The sequence below is a fragment of the Aethalodelphis obliquidens genome, unplaced genomic scaffold (assembly GCF_003676395.1).
Source record: "Aethalodelphis obliquidens isolate GAN/ISIS:26980383/991018 unplaced genomic scaffold, ASM367639v1 scaffold113, whole genome shotgun sequence".
NCBI lineage: Eukaryota > Metazoa > Chordata > Mammalia > Artiodactyla > Delphinidae > Aethalodelphis > Aethalodelphis obliquidens.
The window spans coordinates 3,352,743-3,369,948 of NW_020838057.1; the positions used below are offsets into that span (position 1 = coordinate 3,352,743).

The following is a 17,206-nucleotide window of genomic DNA, read 5'->3' on the forward strand; positions in this document are numbered from 1 at the left end:
CATATCATTATCCAAATCATACCATTCCTGAGCCTCTGTTTGCTCGTGTGACATGACTGTCACATGATTGATTGAATTAAAATTGATTAAATTAAAATTCACGGCGTTACAGTATGTTCATATAAATGAAACGACCAGCATAATGCCTAACATAGAACTGAAAGTCATGTATACGGAAAATAATCTAAAAAAGAGTGGATATATGTATATGTATAGCTGATTCCCTTTGCTGTACAGCAGAAACTAGCACAACATTGTAAAGCAACTATACTCCAATAAAAATTTTTAAAAAATTTAAAAATTTAAATTTTTAAAGTCATGGATTATAAGCCGCCATACACCTTGCCCTTAAGCAAAGACCTTAACTTAAATCAGTCTAATACATAAACTGCCGAAGGCTAACGCACTCGCTACTCAATGTCTGAAATAAGAAGGCAAAGCCGAATTTGTTATTACTGTAGTGAGGGAGAGTTATGCTGGCCAGACACAGTGTCTCTGAGCAGAGCCTACTGCTGATCCTATACGGGGTTTTTGGGAAATGTGGATTTTCAGGGGCTCTTCTGGTTTGAACATTATCCGTAAAAGCATGTTTGTTCGACGGAGTCTATTTGGATTGGCTGTCTCTCACCGGTGTGGTTACTGGAGTGAACCTGTTTCTGATTGGCTGACATTTAGAAGCAGGGAGCTGTCTGATTGGTTCAATGGCCAACGTGAGTGGTCATTGACGATGGGTTATAAACCCATTCTGTTGGCCGCTTGTCATCGCGGCTACAGAAAGATCAATCATTTTCCTAGGAGTGCAGGGCCCTTTTATTCTCGGAACCCCTTTTCCAAACGAGGCCCTACCATAGACAAAACCACGTATGTGAAGCTAATCTTTTCCCTCTCTTGGAAACAAACTGCCTTGCATTTCTCTGGTCGGTTTGGATGTGATATAAAGACTCTCATTAGTCCTCCTCTGCAACTGTGGCACTTCCGTGTTGTTTATTCGGCTCAGCCACTAACATTTCCTTGTTTATCTGGCTCAGTCACTAACTTATTTATTCATGATCTCAATAAATAGATCCAGTACTTCATGTTTCCTAGACGTCATGATGCATACTACAAAAAGATGAATCGATAGACTGAGTAGCTTGAAGTACTGAGATGATCCAAAGGAGATGCTTGTTTGGCTGCTTTCACAAGTCTGTTTACTTTGCGTTGGAGGCATGAGACATTTTGAAGTGGGTTAGTTTCATAAGAACAGGAGAGTCTTCTTAAGAGTCGGAAAAGCATGTGTTAACACACAAATGTTACTGTAGGGAAAGCTAGAAGCACAGTTATGGCGTGGAATATATGGTACGTTGAGTGGACAGTATTCATAATTAATTATTAGCCTTTGTATGTAATTAATGGAATTCTAGGTGTTAAGGTCTTCTATCAGGAGGATGTAATGGTATTTGGTTTTGCTGATAAGTTCAAGACAAAATGAATGTATGAGCCAGAACTTGTGTGGAGGAGGGGTGAAAAACAGTCAGCAAGGAGAATTGAGAATGCTTTGCATTATTTTTTTTATCACAGGAAGAGTTAAGCAAAGATTATATTGATATTTTTAAAAAATATTTATTTGGTTGCACTGGGTCTTAGTTGCGGCAAATGCGCTCCTTATTTGCAGCTTGCTGGCTCCTTAGTTGCACCACGTGGGGTCCTTAGTTGCGGCAGGCGGGCTCCTTAGTTGCACCACGTGGGGTCCTTAGTTGCGGCAGGCGGGCTCCTTAGTTGCACCACGTGGGGTCCTTAGTTGCACCACGTGGGCTCCTTAGTTGTAGCATGCAAACTCTTAGTTGCGGGATGCATGTGGTACATCTAGTTCCCTGACCAGGGATTGAACCCGGGCCCCCTACATTGGGAGCGTGGAGTCTTATCCACTACACCACCAGGGAAGGCCCTGTACTGAGAATTTTATCACCAAAGTCTAGCAGGGTGGGCTGCAAATATATCAGATTCATATAAGAAAATACCATTTGATTGGTTTGCAAAGGGATCCAAGCTTGTTAGTACCGCGTTCTCCCTTGTGTTCTCCATGTAGCTTTCCAGGACTCCACAAGTGCTGGCTGTTGTGTTCAGTGCCTGGTGTCTACCTGGTGACCCTTTGGAGTTAGTCCGAAGGTCCATTCTGTTTGAGTTTTCTGTCTACTGCAGCTCAGTTCAGGCAGTTCTTGCTGGTCTTCCTTGTGTGGAACCTGATGGCCAAGCCAATTTTCAGCCAGAATGACCAAGAGAACCACCAGGGGCAGCCCTGCCACGCCCATTCGAATCAAGTTCTCCGTCGTGTAATCTTGGTTCGTGGTATCTAGAGACGTAATTAGAAGAGATGAATGATCACTGGTCATGTTTCATTCCATCCCATCCCAAGAGCCCTGGAAGGGGAGCTCATTTCCCTATTTGTGGTTTCACTGGGACCCCCTCCTCCACACGTGCATGCATTCATGAGCACCCTACTTCATATTAAATGTAGGTCCAAGGGTGTGGTTCCCCGGGGAGTCTTGTAAAACGGGGAGGAGGTGGGTATGAGCATGTTGTGTTTGCTTTTCATTCCCTCCTCACGTGGCAGTGTCACTGACTGTCTAATCATGTCCCTGCAACATCTTCATGGATCCAGAGTCTGAAAGTCTCTCCTCTACGTCATCTTCACCCCACATAACAATGTGTGTTCCTTTCTCATACATGACAAAGGGTACAGGATGGCTGGTATCTGGGAAGCAAGTAGGAGAAACATTTCAGATAAGCTTAGAGAAAATTTTGGGACTTCCCTGGCCATCCAGGAGGTAAGATGCTGTGCTTCCACTGTAGGGGACACGGGTTCAATCCCTGCTCAGGGAACCAGGATCCCGCATGCCATGCTGCTGAAGAAACAAAACACGAAAAACAAAAACAAAACAAAACAAAAAAACAGAACGCAAAAACTTAGGGAAAATTTATCTCCACTATTGTGTGACCTTTCACCAGACATTTCTGTTCACTGAACCTTTAAAAAGATTTCTCCATTTGTTTTATGGACTTCATGGGCCTCTATTCCTCTCAAGGATGTAATAAAATAGTGTGAAATTACAATGCTGAGAAATCCTAGTAACTCTCTCCTGTTAAAATACAGAAATCAGTTCCAAGTGGATTTGGAATTCCTAATTGCAAAGTGCAAAATGTTTCAAGTTTGAGAAGATAATACCACCTTGACATTGGATAGGAGGTGATTTCTAAAACAGGATTCATTGATTATCTACTCTAAAGGAAAAGGCTAATAAATTCACCCCTCTTCCACTATTGCCCAATTGTCCCTGCAACATTCATTGAAAAGACCATTCTGTCTGTATGATCTTACAGTGCCATGACTATCATATTTGCTGAGCTTGTAGAATGACTGGACAAGGTACATAAGAGAGACAAGTGTGGTCATTCCCACTCAGCAGTCAGCAGTTGCTTTCCTCTGCTGTAACTCTTTGTTTTCTCCCTCTGGGCAGTGATGCGTGCAAACAACATAAAAATGAAACTTTTTTTTTTTTTTTTTTGACCACGCCGCCTGGCTTGCGGGATCTTAGTTACCCAGCCAGGGATTGAATCCGGGCCCACGGCAGTGAAAGCCCCGAGTCTTAACCGTTGGACCACTAGTGAATTCCCAAAAATGAAGCTCTTGATAGAGGGTTTTTTTTTTTTTTTGGCTGCACAGCACGGCATCTGGAATCTGGTTTCCCGACTAGGGATGGAACCTGTGCTCTCTGCAGTGGAAGCACCGAGTCTTAACCACTGGACCACCAGGGAAGTCCCTCGATAGAGTTTTTTTAGAGTCTTCCTCAGTCACCCACTCCGAGTGGATTCTAGTATTATAGGTTAGTTTCAGGATTCTCAGCTGCAACTAAGCGTGTGAAAAAGGAAGTGGATTCGTCAAAGCTTGTGTCTGGCATCTGCTATCTCAACAACACCCCTTAATGTGACTCCAAACGTCTCTCCTTTCTCAACAGGCCACGTGTTTTCAAAGGAAACTGGAGAACTCAAGGAGAGGATGTGAAAGTCAAATGTGGTGTGGGTGAGAAGTGCTTCTTCTCTCTCTCTCATTTTTTAAAATATTTATTTTATATTGGAGTACAGTCGATTAATAATGTGATAGTTTCAGGTGTACAGCAGAGTGATTTCAGTTATACATGTATCTATTCTTTTTCAAATTCTTTTCCCACTTAGGTTGTTACATAGTATTGAGCAGAGTTCTCTGTGCTGTACAGTAGGGCCTTGTTGGTTATTCATTTTAAATATAGCAGTGTGTACCTGTCAATCCCAAACTCCCTAACTATCCCCCCCACTTCCCCCCTGGTAACCATAAGTTTGTTCTCTAAGTCTGTCAGTCTGTTTCTGTTTCGTGAATAAGTTCATTTGTGTCATTTTTTTAAAGAAAAGATTCCGCATATAAGCGATATCACACGATATTTATCTTTCTCTGTCTGACTTACTTCACTCAGTATGACAATCTCTAGGTCCGTCCATGTTGCTGCAGATAGCATTATTTCATTCCTTTTATTACTGAGTAATATTCCATTGTATATATATACCACGTCTTCTGCTGGAGAGGATGTGGAGAGAAGGGAACCCTCCTACACTGTTGGTGGGAATGTAAATTGGTACAGCCACTGTGGAGAACAGTATGGAGGTTCCTTAAAAAACTGAAAATACAGCTACCGTATGATCCTTCAATCCCACTCCTGGACATACATCTGGAGAAAGACACGGTCCGAAAGGATCCATGCACCCCAGTGTTCATTGCAGTGCTTTCACAATAGCCACGACATGGAAGCAGCCTCAATGTCCCTCAACAGAAGAATGGATAGAGAAGTGCTTCTTCTCTCTTCGTGGTCCTCTGAGTAATGACTCTCTCCTGCCCCACTGTTCTTTCTTAGTGCATCTCTTTGTATTCCTGCGTGATGCCAAGGCCCTGAACAGTCAGCCAGAGCCCTGAGGAAGAGGACACACGTGTGGGCGGGGGTGCACTTACCTGTGACCACAAGCTGCAGGGCATCACTGGGGGCTGACCATACATAAGGGCTGCCACTGTACCAACTGTAGCATGTGTAGATCCCTGAGAAGCTGAGGTTCACAGGACCCAGAATGAAGTCACCCCAGCGTCCCCCGTTTTGGTGCTGTGACAGAACGGCCCTTCTCTCCTTGCTCAGTGAAAATCTGTCGAATGAGATGTGTGCTGAACTGCACCGGAGGGAAACACTCTCCCCTGGCATCACCACAAGGCGCCCATTAGTGGAGAGGGAGGGTTTGTCATACAAGCCTAAAAGAGCAGAGAGTGAGCTGTTAGCAAGATTTTGTGTCATCCCCCTGGATCCCCGCCACTCATGTTGGATCCATGCTAAGAGAAGCGAAGAAGCTGACATTTCCTGCTGCAATGGAATGGGAGGCGGTAACATCCCATCTCACTACTACAGGACCTATACTCTGTCCCCAGTTACTGTAGATAGAGCTGATCAAGCAGGCAGATGAGATGCCAGCTTCGAGAGACAGCGATCTAGTCTCTAAAGCCAGAAGCACCACGCGGTTCTGTTCCCAACTGCAGCGTGTGGGTTTCTCCCCACACCGCCGAGCAATTATGAGACCCCAGCTGGGCATCTCACAAGTCAACTCAATTCTTTCTTTCTTTATTTTTTGCTGTACGCGGGCCTCTCACTGTCGTGGCCTCTCCCGTTGCGGAGCACAGGCTCCGGACGCGCAGGCTCAGCGGCCGTGGCTCACGGGGACCAGCCGCTCCGCGGCATGTGGGATCTTCCCGGACCGGGGCACGAACCCGCATCCCCTGCATCAGCAGGCGGACTCCCAACCACTGCGCCACCAGGGAAGCCCAAGTCAACTCAATTCTGACACTGTCTCCCTGGCAATAACGTCAGATCCCCCAGGTTTAGGGCTCCAGGTTAAGAGCTCAGTCCTACAAGACCGCCCCCACTTCAGACGCCAATCAAAAGTCTAGGTTGTCACCTGTGCTTCTGACTCAATGGCTATAAATCAGAAGTTCCCAAGACCCAGTTCTTGGGTTCAATTTATTTGCTAGGGTGGCTTACAGAACTCAGGAAACCAGTTTACTTACTGGATTTCTGGTTTATTATGAAAGCATGTATCAGGAACAGCCAGATGGAAGAGGTGCATAGGGCTTCGTTACGTAGGCAAGACTCTTTAAGTCTTTGGCCATTGGTGATTGATTGAACCTCCAGCCTCTCTGCCCTCTCTGGAGGTCAGGTGAGGGGGGGCTGAAAGTTCCAACTGTCCCATGACCCCTGGCAACCAACCCCCATCCTTAGGTGCTTTCCAAAAGTCACCTCATGAACATAAACTCAGGTGTGGTTGACAGGGATTTCCTATGAAAATGAAGACACCGTTATTGCTCATCGCTTAGGGAATCCCAAGGGTTTGGGGAGCTCTGTGCCAGGAACGAGGATGAAGACCAAATATATGTTTCTTAGTATAAGTCACAGTATCACAAGCCATATGTTGGGGAAGAGAGGGAATGGTATCCAGAGAGTCTGAGGAGTTATGGCAGGGGCTGAAGGATATTCTTTTTATTCTTTGTATAAGAAGAAAAGGTAGAAGAACCTGGAAACTCAGGGTGCAACCTTCTAGAAACACGGGGTTAGGCCACCCTGAGGACAGTGCTTCAAACTGAGGGCTGGACGCATACCGCAGGAGCATAACTCCTCACTCCTTAGGTATGAGCTGCATATAGTGATTTCCTTCCACATGGAAAGGGAGGGTGGGAGGAAGAGACATGTTACAGTGGAAAAACCTGACAAACACCGTCTCAGCCGGGTATGCGAGCTCAGCGTCAACAGCCGTATTCATTGGTATAGTACGTACCCTTGCTATGATGTGATTAAAAATGGCGCTGGGGCTTCCCTGGTGGCGCAGCAGTTGAGAGTCCGCCTGCCGATGGACGGGACGCGGGTTCGTGCCCCGGTCCGGGAAGATCCCACATGCCGCGGAGCGGCTGGGCCCGTGAGCCGTGGCCGCTGAGCCTGCGCGTCCGGAGCCTGTGCTCGGCAATGGGAGAGGCCACAACAGTGAGAGGCCCACGTAGAGCAAAAAAAAAAAAAAAAATGGCACTGGGCCTTGGTGGTCGTCTTCGCCATGATCCATAGCCCCTGTCTTATCATGAGTAAAACATTAGACAACTTCCAATAGTGGGGCGTCCTGCAAAACGCCAGAGCAGCACCCCTCAAAACTGTCGACGTCATCAAAGACGAGGAAAGTCTGAGCAACTTCCACAGCCAAGAGGGAACTAAAGAGACACGACGCCTAAATGCAGTGTGGGATGGGATCCCAGAAGAGATGAAGGATGTTGGGTGACCACGAAGGAAGTCTCAATGAACGTTGGCTCGTTATAATGTATCAGTATTGGTTCATTAATGGTAAGGGGTGTATCATAGTAAAGGAAAATGTGCGCACCTGGGTGCTGGGTGTGTGGGAACTCTGTTGTATCTCCTCCGTTTCCCTGGAAATCTGAAACTGTTCTAAAAATAGCATCTCTGAAAAGATAAGCAAGGAAAAAGAGCTGAGGGTCAGAGACAGGCCTCACCTGTCACTACCAGCTCCAGGGCTTCACTATGCACTGACCAGCTGTACTGTTTTCTGTATCGGCACTGATAACGTCCTGCAGTATTAGTATCCATGCGTTTAATGACAAACTCAGCTGTCTTCTGAAATCCCAATATCTTCTCCACCACTTTGTATGTGGAGTTTCCCAGGATCTCCAGTTGGTACAGGAAAGACTCAGGAGTTCCCCCACACAGGATCTTCACAGACTCATTCCAGGGAATCACAGAACCGGGCATGGCAGATATGGTAGGAATGGGAAGATTCCCTAGAAGAAAATAGAGCCCAGACTCAGGTGCCCTGCCATGGAGAAACCATACTTCTTTCTTTTACTATGGGGGGAACAAATAAATTAAGGTGTGATGGACTTATATTTCCTGCCTTTAAAATACTTGTTTTTAGTATTTTCTAATTGTGGTGAAATAAAATGTGTTACATAAACACAAAATTTACTATTTAAACCATTTTTTTGGCAAGGGAGGGGGAAGCTGGGGCGAAGTGAGAGTAGCGTCGACACACACTACCCAATGTAAAATAGCTAGCTAGTGGGAAGCAGCAGTAAACCAATGTTAAGTGCACAGCTCAGTGGCATTAATTACACTCACCATATTGTGCAACATCACGACCATCTATTTTCAGGACTTTTTCATGATTTCAAACAAAAGCCCTGTAACCATTAAGCAGTAACTCTCCACTCTCTCTTTCCTTAGGCCCTGGTCACTTCTAACTGACTTTCTGTCTCTATGAATTTCCCTATCCTGCGTACCTTGCGTCAGTGGAATAACACAATATTTGTCTTTCCGTGTCTGGCATATTTGGCTTCGTGTGATGTCATCAGGACCCATCCATGTTGTAGCCCATGTCAGCATATCTCTCCTTTTTATGGCTGAATAATATTCCACTGTTTGTATAGACCACGTTTTACTTATACATTCATGTCGATGGCTATTTGGGTTGTTTCCACCTTCTGGCTATTGTGAATAATGTTGCTATGAACGTGGGTGTATAAATATCTTGTTAGAATCTCTGCTTTCAATTTCTTTTGTTATATATATGCAAGTGGAATTACTGGATTGGACATTTAGCTTTTAAGAACTGAAGGACTTTTTGAGGAACTGAATTCCTTCCTTGTTATATGTATTTTTTATTCAGGTGAAATTTACATAACGTAAAGTTAACCATTTTTAACGTATGCCATTCGGTGGCATTCAGTACATTCAGTGTCGTGCAGTCATCACCTCCGTCTACTTCCATTTTCATCGCCCCGCAGAGGAGACCCCATCCACGTTAATCCTACCCTCTCTGCAGCCCCTAGCAACCGCTGGTCTGGCCGGCAGTTTGTTTGGTGTTTTGTTGCCATGGTGATCCTTATGAGAATGCAGTTCTGCTCTTCACTCTAACGTAAGGGTGCTGAAGCTTGGGGAAACCGTGCCCATTGCTCAAGACCACAAACTGAAGAGTGGTGCAGCCTGGTCTGCAAACTAGGACTCTCTCCCTCCAGCTCCTCTGCAGGTGGGGGAGAGCTGTTTCTCCTGCAGCAGCTAGAGAATGCAATGTGGGGGACAGCCAACAAGCGTCTGACGGATATGATGATTAGTTCTGTGAGAGAGGGCGGAAAGGCTGGGACTTGGAACCTCCTGCTCTGGGAGTGCGATTTAGGATGGAACGGGATTTGGAAATGTTTCGGGGTCCCCGAAGGTGCGGGTTAGCTTCTTGGCACCAGTGCATTCACACGGAGTGGCGTTAAGCGAGGGATTTTGCATGTTGAAGACTGCTGTCCTTGGCTTTAACCCCTATACAGACTAGCAAACAGGGGGAGGGATACTCAGAATCTGCTGGTTCCCTTTGTCAAGGTGTATCGTCTATTTTAGACCTGATAGTGATGTGCTCAACTGCAGCTCTGTGAAGGGGGAAACAAAGGAGTTTGCCGTCCTCAGCAGGATTGTTGTGAAGCAAGACGAACCCTGCAGGACTTCCTTATGTTCAGTATCGTTCACTCACCAGTACCTCCCATGTATTTGTTATTCCGAGATACACAGAGAGATGCCTCCATTAACTCAGCACATTGTTTATCTACTATCATGGCTTAAACCAGTGGCGCTCAACAGGAGACAGACAGTTGTCCCTGCCAGGGGACAGTCTGTCAATATCTGGAGACATCTTTGGCTGTCACAGTTGTGGTGGAAGATACTATTGGCATGTAGCGGGTAGAGGACGAGATGCTGCTTAATACCCTATACTTCACAGGACTGCCCCTAAAACAAAGGATTATCCAGTCTCAAATGTCAATAGTACCGAGGTTGAGAAATGCTGACCTAAACAGACCCCTACCTGTAAGAATGATGATATAGAAAAAAGTCAGATATTAATTTAAAAAATACACAAGGATGCAGCTGTAGGTCATGCTGTGTGGTCAGCAGTTCTGAAGGTGTAGACCTTGGAGATCTGATAACAAACTCGAGCGTTCAGCTGCTATGTGAGGATGCGTAAGAACTGCCTAGGCAGGGACTTCCCTGGTGGCGCAGTAGGTAAGACTCCACGCTCCCAATGTAGGGGGCCCAGGTTTGATCCCTGGTCGGGGAACTAGATCCTGTATGCATGCTGCAACTAAGAAGCCCACATGCCACAACTAAGAAGTCAGAATGCTGCAACTAAGACCCAGTGCAGCCTTAAAAAAAAAAATTGCCTAGGCAACGTGGCTAGGAACGTTTGGAGCCTTGCAGTTAGATAGAAGGACAATGGAGGACATCCCCGAGTTAATAAGGTGCAAGGAGTGAAGGAGAAGCTAAAGTAAGGTCAGCACGGGTGAAAAGCAGAGAGAGTCAGAGGGAGAGTGGAAGGTGAGCTGGACGGGGAGTCACCAGCCGGGTGGGCAGAGCTTGAGAGACCTGGGGAAGTGGGTAGGTTTATCTGAAGATTGACTACTGAGAACCTTTAAGAGGGAGGTAAATATATTCGTATTTTAAAGACACAAATAATCCAGGCTACAGTCTTTAGAAGGAACTGGAAGAAAGGAGACATGGATGGGCAAGCGGTTTCACCCCTTAGGAGGACGAAGGTAGTTGGGGTGACAGAACATACAGTAGCAATTCAGTACTGCACTACAGAAGAACATGCAGGTTCTACAGGAGGGTGCGACTAAGGCAGTGTCCCTTTATTTTTTATTTTATTTTTTAGCCCAAAGTCACATTTCTATTTATAATTTAAGCATCCATTGTAGATAGAACTTGGCTTACTCATTGTGGAAGATAGGAGAGTAAATAAAGTAAGTACGTCTTCTCAGAAAACCTTATGTTGTATCATTAATTAGCATTAAAAAGTAATGAATCAGGGGCTTCCCTGGTGGCGCAGTGGTTGGGGGTCCGCCTGCCAATGCGGGGGACACGGGTTTGTGCCCCGGTCTGGGAAGATCCCACATGCTGTGGAGCGGCTGGGCCTGTGAGCCATGGCCGCTGGGCCTGCGTGTCCGGAGCCTGTGCTCCGCAACGGGAGAGGCCACAACAGTGAGAGGCCTGTGTGCGGCAAAAAAAAAAAAAAAAAAAAAAGTAATGAATCAGGACTTCCCTGGTGGCTCAGTGGTTAAGAGTCCGCCTGCCAATGCAGGGGACATGGGTTTGAGCCCTGGTCAGGGAAGATCCCACATGCCGCGGAGCAACTAAGCCCGTGCGCCACAACTACTGAGCCTGTGCTCTAGAGCTCGTGAGCCACAACTACTGAGCTCACGTACCACAACTACTGAAGCCCAGGCGCCTAGAGCCTGTGCTGCACAACGAGAGAAGCCACGGCAATGAGAAGCCCTCACACCGCGATGAAGAGTAGCCCCCGCTCACCACAACTAGAGAAAGCCCGCGCACAGCAACAAAGACCCAGCACAGCCAAAAAAAAAAAAAAAAAAAGTAATGAATCAAGGAAAGTGGAGACTTGGGCCTTCACATAGAGTCCAAATACCTTTTTTATCCCCCATGATCCCCTTCATCCTCATCATCACAGGTAACACACTTACCAAATACGTAACTTACTTTATTTACATGGTTTATCTCGATTAAGCCTCACAATGATCCAATAGATTCCATTATTATTTTTATTTCTCTTTTATAGATAAAGAAATTGGTTCTGAGAGTTGAAGCTACTTGCGCAAAGTTCTCTAAGGCGGTGTCCCTTTAAATGAAGCAAAGTGGATAGCAGTGGGGAGAGTTAGGTTGTGAAAGCAGGTACATTTGATATAGGGAGGCTGTTGGACAACGGAAGATGGTTCCCGACTTTCTCATCCCTGCAGTCGTGAACATTCAGTAAGATGCCCACCTCTGAGGGACAGTCAGCCTAACAGAGGCAAAGGCCAAATCCAGGTCTGAGCACAATGCGTTTGAGGGATCCCAAGAGACCAAAGTGAGGTGGAAGTTACGCAAGGGGAGCACAGCAGAGACAGCTAGAACAAAGGATAAAATTGGAATTCATCTGGGCTTTAGACCATGTCTCCTGCTCTTCTATCCTGGAGCTGCCATGAGGATATAGGGCGACTGGAGGAGACGTAGGGGAACACTTACCATCCTGTGCCTGAATCTTCTGGCCAAGACAGAGCACTGGAAGAGAGACATTCATGAAAACTCAATCTGCACATTTCCAGTCTTTATTATAAATCACCCAACATAATGACATACAGGTGTCATTTTTTAAAATGATTTTATTTTTTGGCCACACCACAGGGCATGTGGGATCTCATTTCCCTGACCAGGGATCGAACCCACACCCCCTGCAGTGGAAGCGTGGATTCTTAACCACTGGACTGCCAGGGAAGTCCCACAGGTGACCTTTCTTTCTTCTACAGCAAACATAGTAAACAAGACATCTTTTAGTTTTATCTTCCAGATTCCAGCCCTGAGGCTCTCATCTGTAGGAACTCTGGAACCATCATGGGTCTCCAGACAGCATGGCATGGGTTGAATGAACCCCACAAGGTCAACTTGACCACTTGATCATGGAGCCTTACAGGCTAGCATGGAGTTGGGACTTGGGCAGATGCAGTTACAGATACCTGGGCAAAGACCGTCTCTCTCCACTAAGGAGTTAAGAATCTTCTCTGCAGTTCCTAAAATCACTGAGTTCTTATGTTGAGAGAGACCTTGACTATTTGGGGATCCCCCCATCTTTCCCTCTAACCCACTTGCATTTGAGGACTCACCGAGGCAGAAGAGGGTGGTGTCTCTGGGGGTCATGGTTCCGACACAGCCAGCCTCAGCCCCGTTAGCCACTTGTTGGTGCACATCAGCAGATGACAGGTTCTCATGAGACAGTAAGATCCACAGGAAATATGACAGCAGAGTTCCTCATCAGAGAATTTCTACATCTATTACTCCACAGGAATGGTTCCTTTCCAAAGAACTTCATTCTGGGGAGCTCTTGGGTGGCGTCTAAGAGGAGATCAATCTCCCTGTTTATGTTTCAGATGAGAAGTGAGTGTTTTCCTTAACCAGTGTCTAATGGGGCTCAAATCCTTCTTTGGACGACATCCCACATCTAAATGGAAGAGCTTGGGACAGGATATTAGATGGGTACCATACAGACAGAGGTATTTCTCCATTGACCCATCAGTCAAAAGCCAAGTGGCCTTGGCTCTTACGGATGCACATGTCCTCCCCGGAATTCATGGACCAAGTTTGGGCTCAGTCAGGCAGGCAGTGTACTCTTACGCTTTGGATTACCTCAATGCCAGCATGCAGGGGAATTTTTTTCAGGAGGTATTCACCATCTCTAAAGAAAGAACTTCCTGTATCTGTATCTATATTTAAACCTGTAATCTGTAGATAGATGATGGATTGATAGAGAATATAGATTAGATAGATAGGTAGATAAGTAGGTAGGTAGGTAGATAGACAGATGGACAGACAGACAGATAAATTTGGTCACAGATACCTGGCTCTTACTAGTTCTTCAAGTATGAGAAGTCAGATATTTCACATCAGACTTCCTCCTGGCTGTCTCATTTCCATTGCAAGGCGTCACTCTTTTTTTCAACTTTATGGAGATATAATTGACATAACAGTGTGTAAGTTTAGGTGCACAAGATGTTGATTTGATACACTTCGGTGCTGCAAAACGAGGTCCGTTGTGGCATTAGCTAACGCCTCTACCACCTCACACAATTGCCATTTCTTTTTTTGTGTACGTGGTTAGATCTACTCTCTCAGCAACTTTTAAGTACAGAATACAGTATCGTTAATTATACTCACCATGCTATACATTGGAGCCTTGGAAATTATTTATCTTTTTTTTTTTTTTTTTTTTTTCGGTACGCGGGCCCTCACTGCTGTGGCCTCTCCCGTTGTGGAGCACAGGCTCCGGACGTGCAGGCTCAGCGGCCATGGCTCACGGGCCTAGCCGCTCCGCGGCTTGTGGGATCTTCCCGGACCGGGGCACGAACCCGTGTCCCCTGCATCGGCAGGCAGACTTTCAACCACTGCGCCACCAGGGAAGCCCTATTTATCTTTTTTTAAATAAATTTATTTATTTTATTTATTGATTTTTGGCTGTATTGGGTCTCTGTTGCTGCGCACGGGCTTTCTCCAGTTGCGGCGAGCGGGGACTACTCTTCATTGCGGTGCGCGGGCTTCTTAGTGCAGTGGCTTCTCTGGTTGCCGAGCACGGGCTCTAGGTGCGCGGCTTCCGTAGTTGTGGCTCACGGGCGTAGTCGCTCCGCGGCATGTGGGATCTTCCCGGACTAGGGCTCGAACCCGCGTCCCCTGCATTGGCAGGCGGATTCCTAACCACTGCACCACCAGGGAAGCCTCCAGGTTCATGTTCTTTTTGACACATCAGAACCCCTGGTAGGAGGTAAAAATTAAGCAGTAAGGCAGGGACTACAGCACCTCTCAGTGTCCCTCCAGCCTGTGCCTGTGGACGGGGGGCAGGGCAGGGGCTCATCTCCTGCCATGTCCGTGCCTTCTCCATGGTCCCTGCTTCCGTGGGGCACCCCTGAGACCGGCGCTATGAACACTGCCCCCTCCTTATGTCACTCCAGCCTAGTGGTGGCACCAGCATCCTGCCCTTACCTATTGCTGGGTAGCCTCACTTCCCCTGTTTGGTTTCCTAACTTAGCCGTCACCTGGATACCTGTATTGGTTCCCTGTTGCTGCTGTAGGAAATTGCCACAAACGTGGTGGCTGGAAAGAACACAAATCTATGATTTTGTAGTTTTGGAGTCAGAAGTCTGACACAGGTTTCACTGGGTTAAGATCGAGGTGTCAGCAGGACTGTGTTCCCTTCTGGAGCTCTAGGGGAGAACCAGTTCCCGTGCCTTTTCCAGCTTGGAGAGGCAGCTGGAATTCCTGGTTTCATGACCCTGTCCTCTCTCTTCGAAGCCAGCGCTGGTGGGTGGCGTCTTTCTTAGGCGCTGTTACTCTGATGCTCACGCTCCTGCCTCCTTCTTTCTCTCATATGGACCCTTGTGATGGCACTGAGCCCACCTGGATAACCCAGGATAGTCTCCCCATCTCAGGGTCAACTACTTACCAACATTAGTTCCATATCCAATTTCGTCTCCCTTGGAACGTAACATAACACATTCATAGATTTGGAGTATTAGGATGTGGGCATCATGGGGTACAATTATTCTGCCCACTATAGTACCCAAGTTCCTGCATTAAATACTCTTTTATCTAAAACACTTGGAGCACTTCCTTGTTCTGACTGGACCCTGACTGACACTTCCACCAGGAAACTTTGGGATTAGGAAGACTGGCTCAACGGGTAGCCATTCTGGACAAGAGCTCTCTGACCTGTGACCACGATCTCCAGGGGCTCGCTGGGTGCTGACCACACAGAGGGGAAGTGACTGTAATCACCGTGACATCTGTAGGTCCCTGCGTGTGCTGAGGTCACAGGGCCCATGAGGAAGCTGTTCTGAAATATTATGCCTGGGAGCCCAGGGACATGGGCTCCATCATCCTTGTACAGGCTGAACCTGTCAAAGCCGAGATGGGAGCCTACGGAAGAGTCACATGCTGTCCTTGAGGAACCATAGGGTTTGGCCAGGCTGACAGGGAGGGTTTGTCCTGACCACCTGGGGGAGAAGGAGGCACAGCTTAGAGAGGAAAATGGGGAGCCCCTTCCCCTCCCTGTGCTCAGAGGTTCCTCCTCCTTCCCACGTCTCTAAGGCTCCTTTCCAAACCAGGGGAACCCATGCCCCATGGAGATTCCTACGCCACAGAGACATGGCATCTCCTACAAGAAAAACATCTGCTGAGAACTTTGAGCAAGTGCTGACTCGCGGACTCTGACTAGATGTTGATAATGTAAAATTAGTTGCATAAGACAAGACAGTGTAGACAATGAATAGAAGAGTAACCTGCGTTGAGTGAAATGATGTCAGCTCACACGAGAAACACGTGACACGGGGGAGCCTACAACACAACCTCCTGGAGTCTCAGGGGCGCGGTATACGGTTCTCCCCCTCTTCTGGAAGCAGGACAGCAGCAGTAGTACCTGCAGTGCCTGCTCTCATGGAACTGCTGGAGGACTTGAGTTATTGCCTTGTCCTCTGAGGGGCTGTTGCTTCTGGCACTGCTTCCTTCCCTCACTCTAGAGGTAACACCGATTCCTCCCACACACGCCAGGTCTGAGCATCACAATCTTCTATTGGTGCCCTAGAGCCTGGCTCAGCAGAGGGAAGAAGAGTGTCTAGGAAGGGTTTCTGGACCAGAATTGGGGGCTAGACTTTCCTGGGCCCCCACTTTCTACTTCCCAAGAGCCTCACCCTCATGTTGTTACGACGTCCCTCCGTCAACCCGTCACCCTACCTTCTGTGCTATATCCCCTCCTATTACAGGAAGGTCTTACTTGAGGTGGATGGCAACCCAAGGTTTGGGGAAAAGACTCACCCCCTTGTGCCCAGATCCTCTGGCTCAAGAAGAACCCTGGAAAGAAAGACTTATGATGGACAGTCCATCTCCTGTAAGACCTGGCCCCCCACTGCTGCTTCCACCTGGCCTGGGAGCCTCGTTGGCTAAGACTGTGCTCAGCTGAAGATGAACTCAGCCGTCAAGGTCTATCTGGCCCCCATGGAAGCAGGGCTCTCTGCTGTGGAGGACTCAGTGTTCCAGCCCAGTGTGTCCACCAGAGAGTTCCCTGCCTGCCTTCCCTTCCAGGACCCACCAAGACACGCCAGGCTGGTGATGGTGGGCAGCACAGTACTGCTTCTGCTGAACAGAAGGCGGTGACCCAGCAAACCTGAAAAGCACACAGGATGTTTTGATGGCGGCCCAACTAATGGCGTGTACAAGTTGACCACGGGACGGACAGGTGACTCACACGAGCTCTTCTTACCTTAAAAAAGTCAGTGTGGGGGGCCCAGCTGAGGGAGGAATTGGGCTTCCTGGAAGATTTTCGGACTAGAGCTGTCTCTTCAGATCATTTAACAATGGCCGGGCTTGAAACGTAATCTCTGACTCAACCCACCTATGGCGACATTGTTAAGTTTACCAGAAATTTATTCTTCAATATCTAATCTGCTATTACCTTGGTACATTGAATTATTTTCTTTTTTCATATTGGATATGATTTTCATAGAATTTCTTATTTCTTCTTTCCTACGTTTAAGAAA

The 17,206-nt window shown here is 47.1% G+C and overlaps 2 protein-coding genes across 4 annotated transcripts in view; one reads left to right on the top strand and one right to left on the bottom strand.

The window, feature by feature from the left end:
* The window catches only part of NLRP7 (NLR family pyrin domain containing 7), a 61,876-nt gene extending 45,342 nt beyond the window's left edge, over nt 1-16,534 (top strand). The window contains exon 8 of the transcript XR_003430926.1: nt 16,433-16,534. The gene's annotated coding sequence lies outside the window, so the exon portion shown is untranslated. The remainder of the gene's footprint in view (nt 1-16,432) is intronic.
* On the bottom strand, nt 1,891-12,911 carry FCAR (Fc alpha receptor). Of its 3 annotated transcripts, none has more exons than XM_027097330.1 (5): nt 12,791-12,891; nt 12,156-12,191; nt 7,595-7,879; nt 5,018-5,305; nt 1,891-2,332 (listed from the first exon to the last, which is right to left on the bottom strand). In XM_027097330.1, exons 1-5 carry the CDS (start codon nt 12,822-12,824, stop codon nt 2,103-2,105), a joined length of 873 nt encoding a protein of 290 aa, XP_026953131.1. In that variant the 5' UTR covers nt 12,825-12,891; the 3' UTR covers nt 1,891-2,102. The 3 variants fall into 3 exon arrangements, with proteins under 3 accessions (XP_026953131.1, XP_026953134.1, XP_026953133.1); XM_027097332.1 differs by lacking the exon at nt 1,891-2,332 and adding an exon at nt 2,339-2,885 and having other exon boundaries at nt 12,791-12,911; XM_027097333.1 differs by lacking the exon at nt 5,018-5,305 and having other exon boundaries at nt 12,791-12,905.
* Nucleotides 16,535-17,206: the final 672 nt, after the last annotated feature.

Coding starts and splice junctions, on each gene's coding strand:
- FCAR (XM_027097330.1), bottom strand. CDS start 12,824: ATGACCCCCAGAGACACCACCCTCTTCTGCCTCG. Junction 5,306..7,594: donor CCTGGAGCTGGTAGTGACAG/GTGAGGCCTGTC, acceptor CTGCTCTTTTAG/GCTTGTATGACAAACCCTCC. Junction 2,333..5,017: donor CCTGCAGCTTGTGGTCACAG/GTAAGTGCACCC, acceptor TTACGTCTCTAG/ATACCACGAACCAAGATTAC.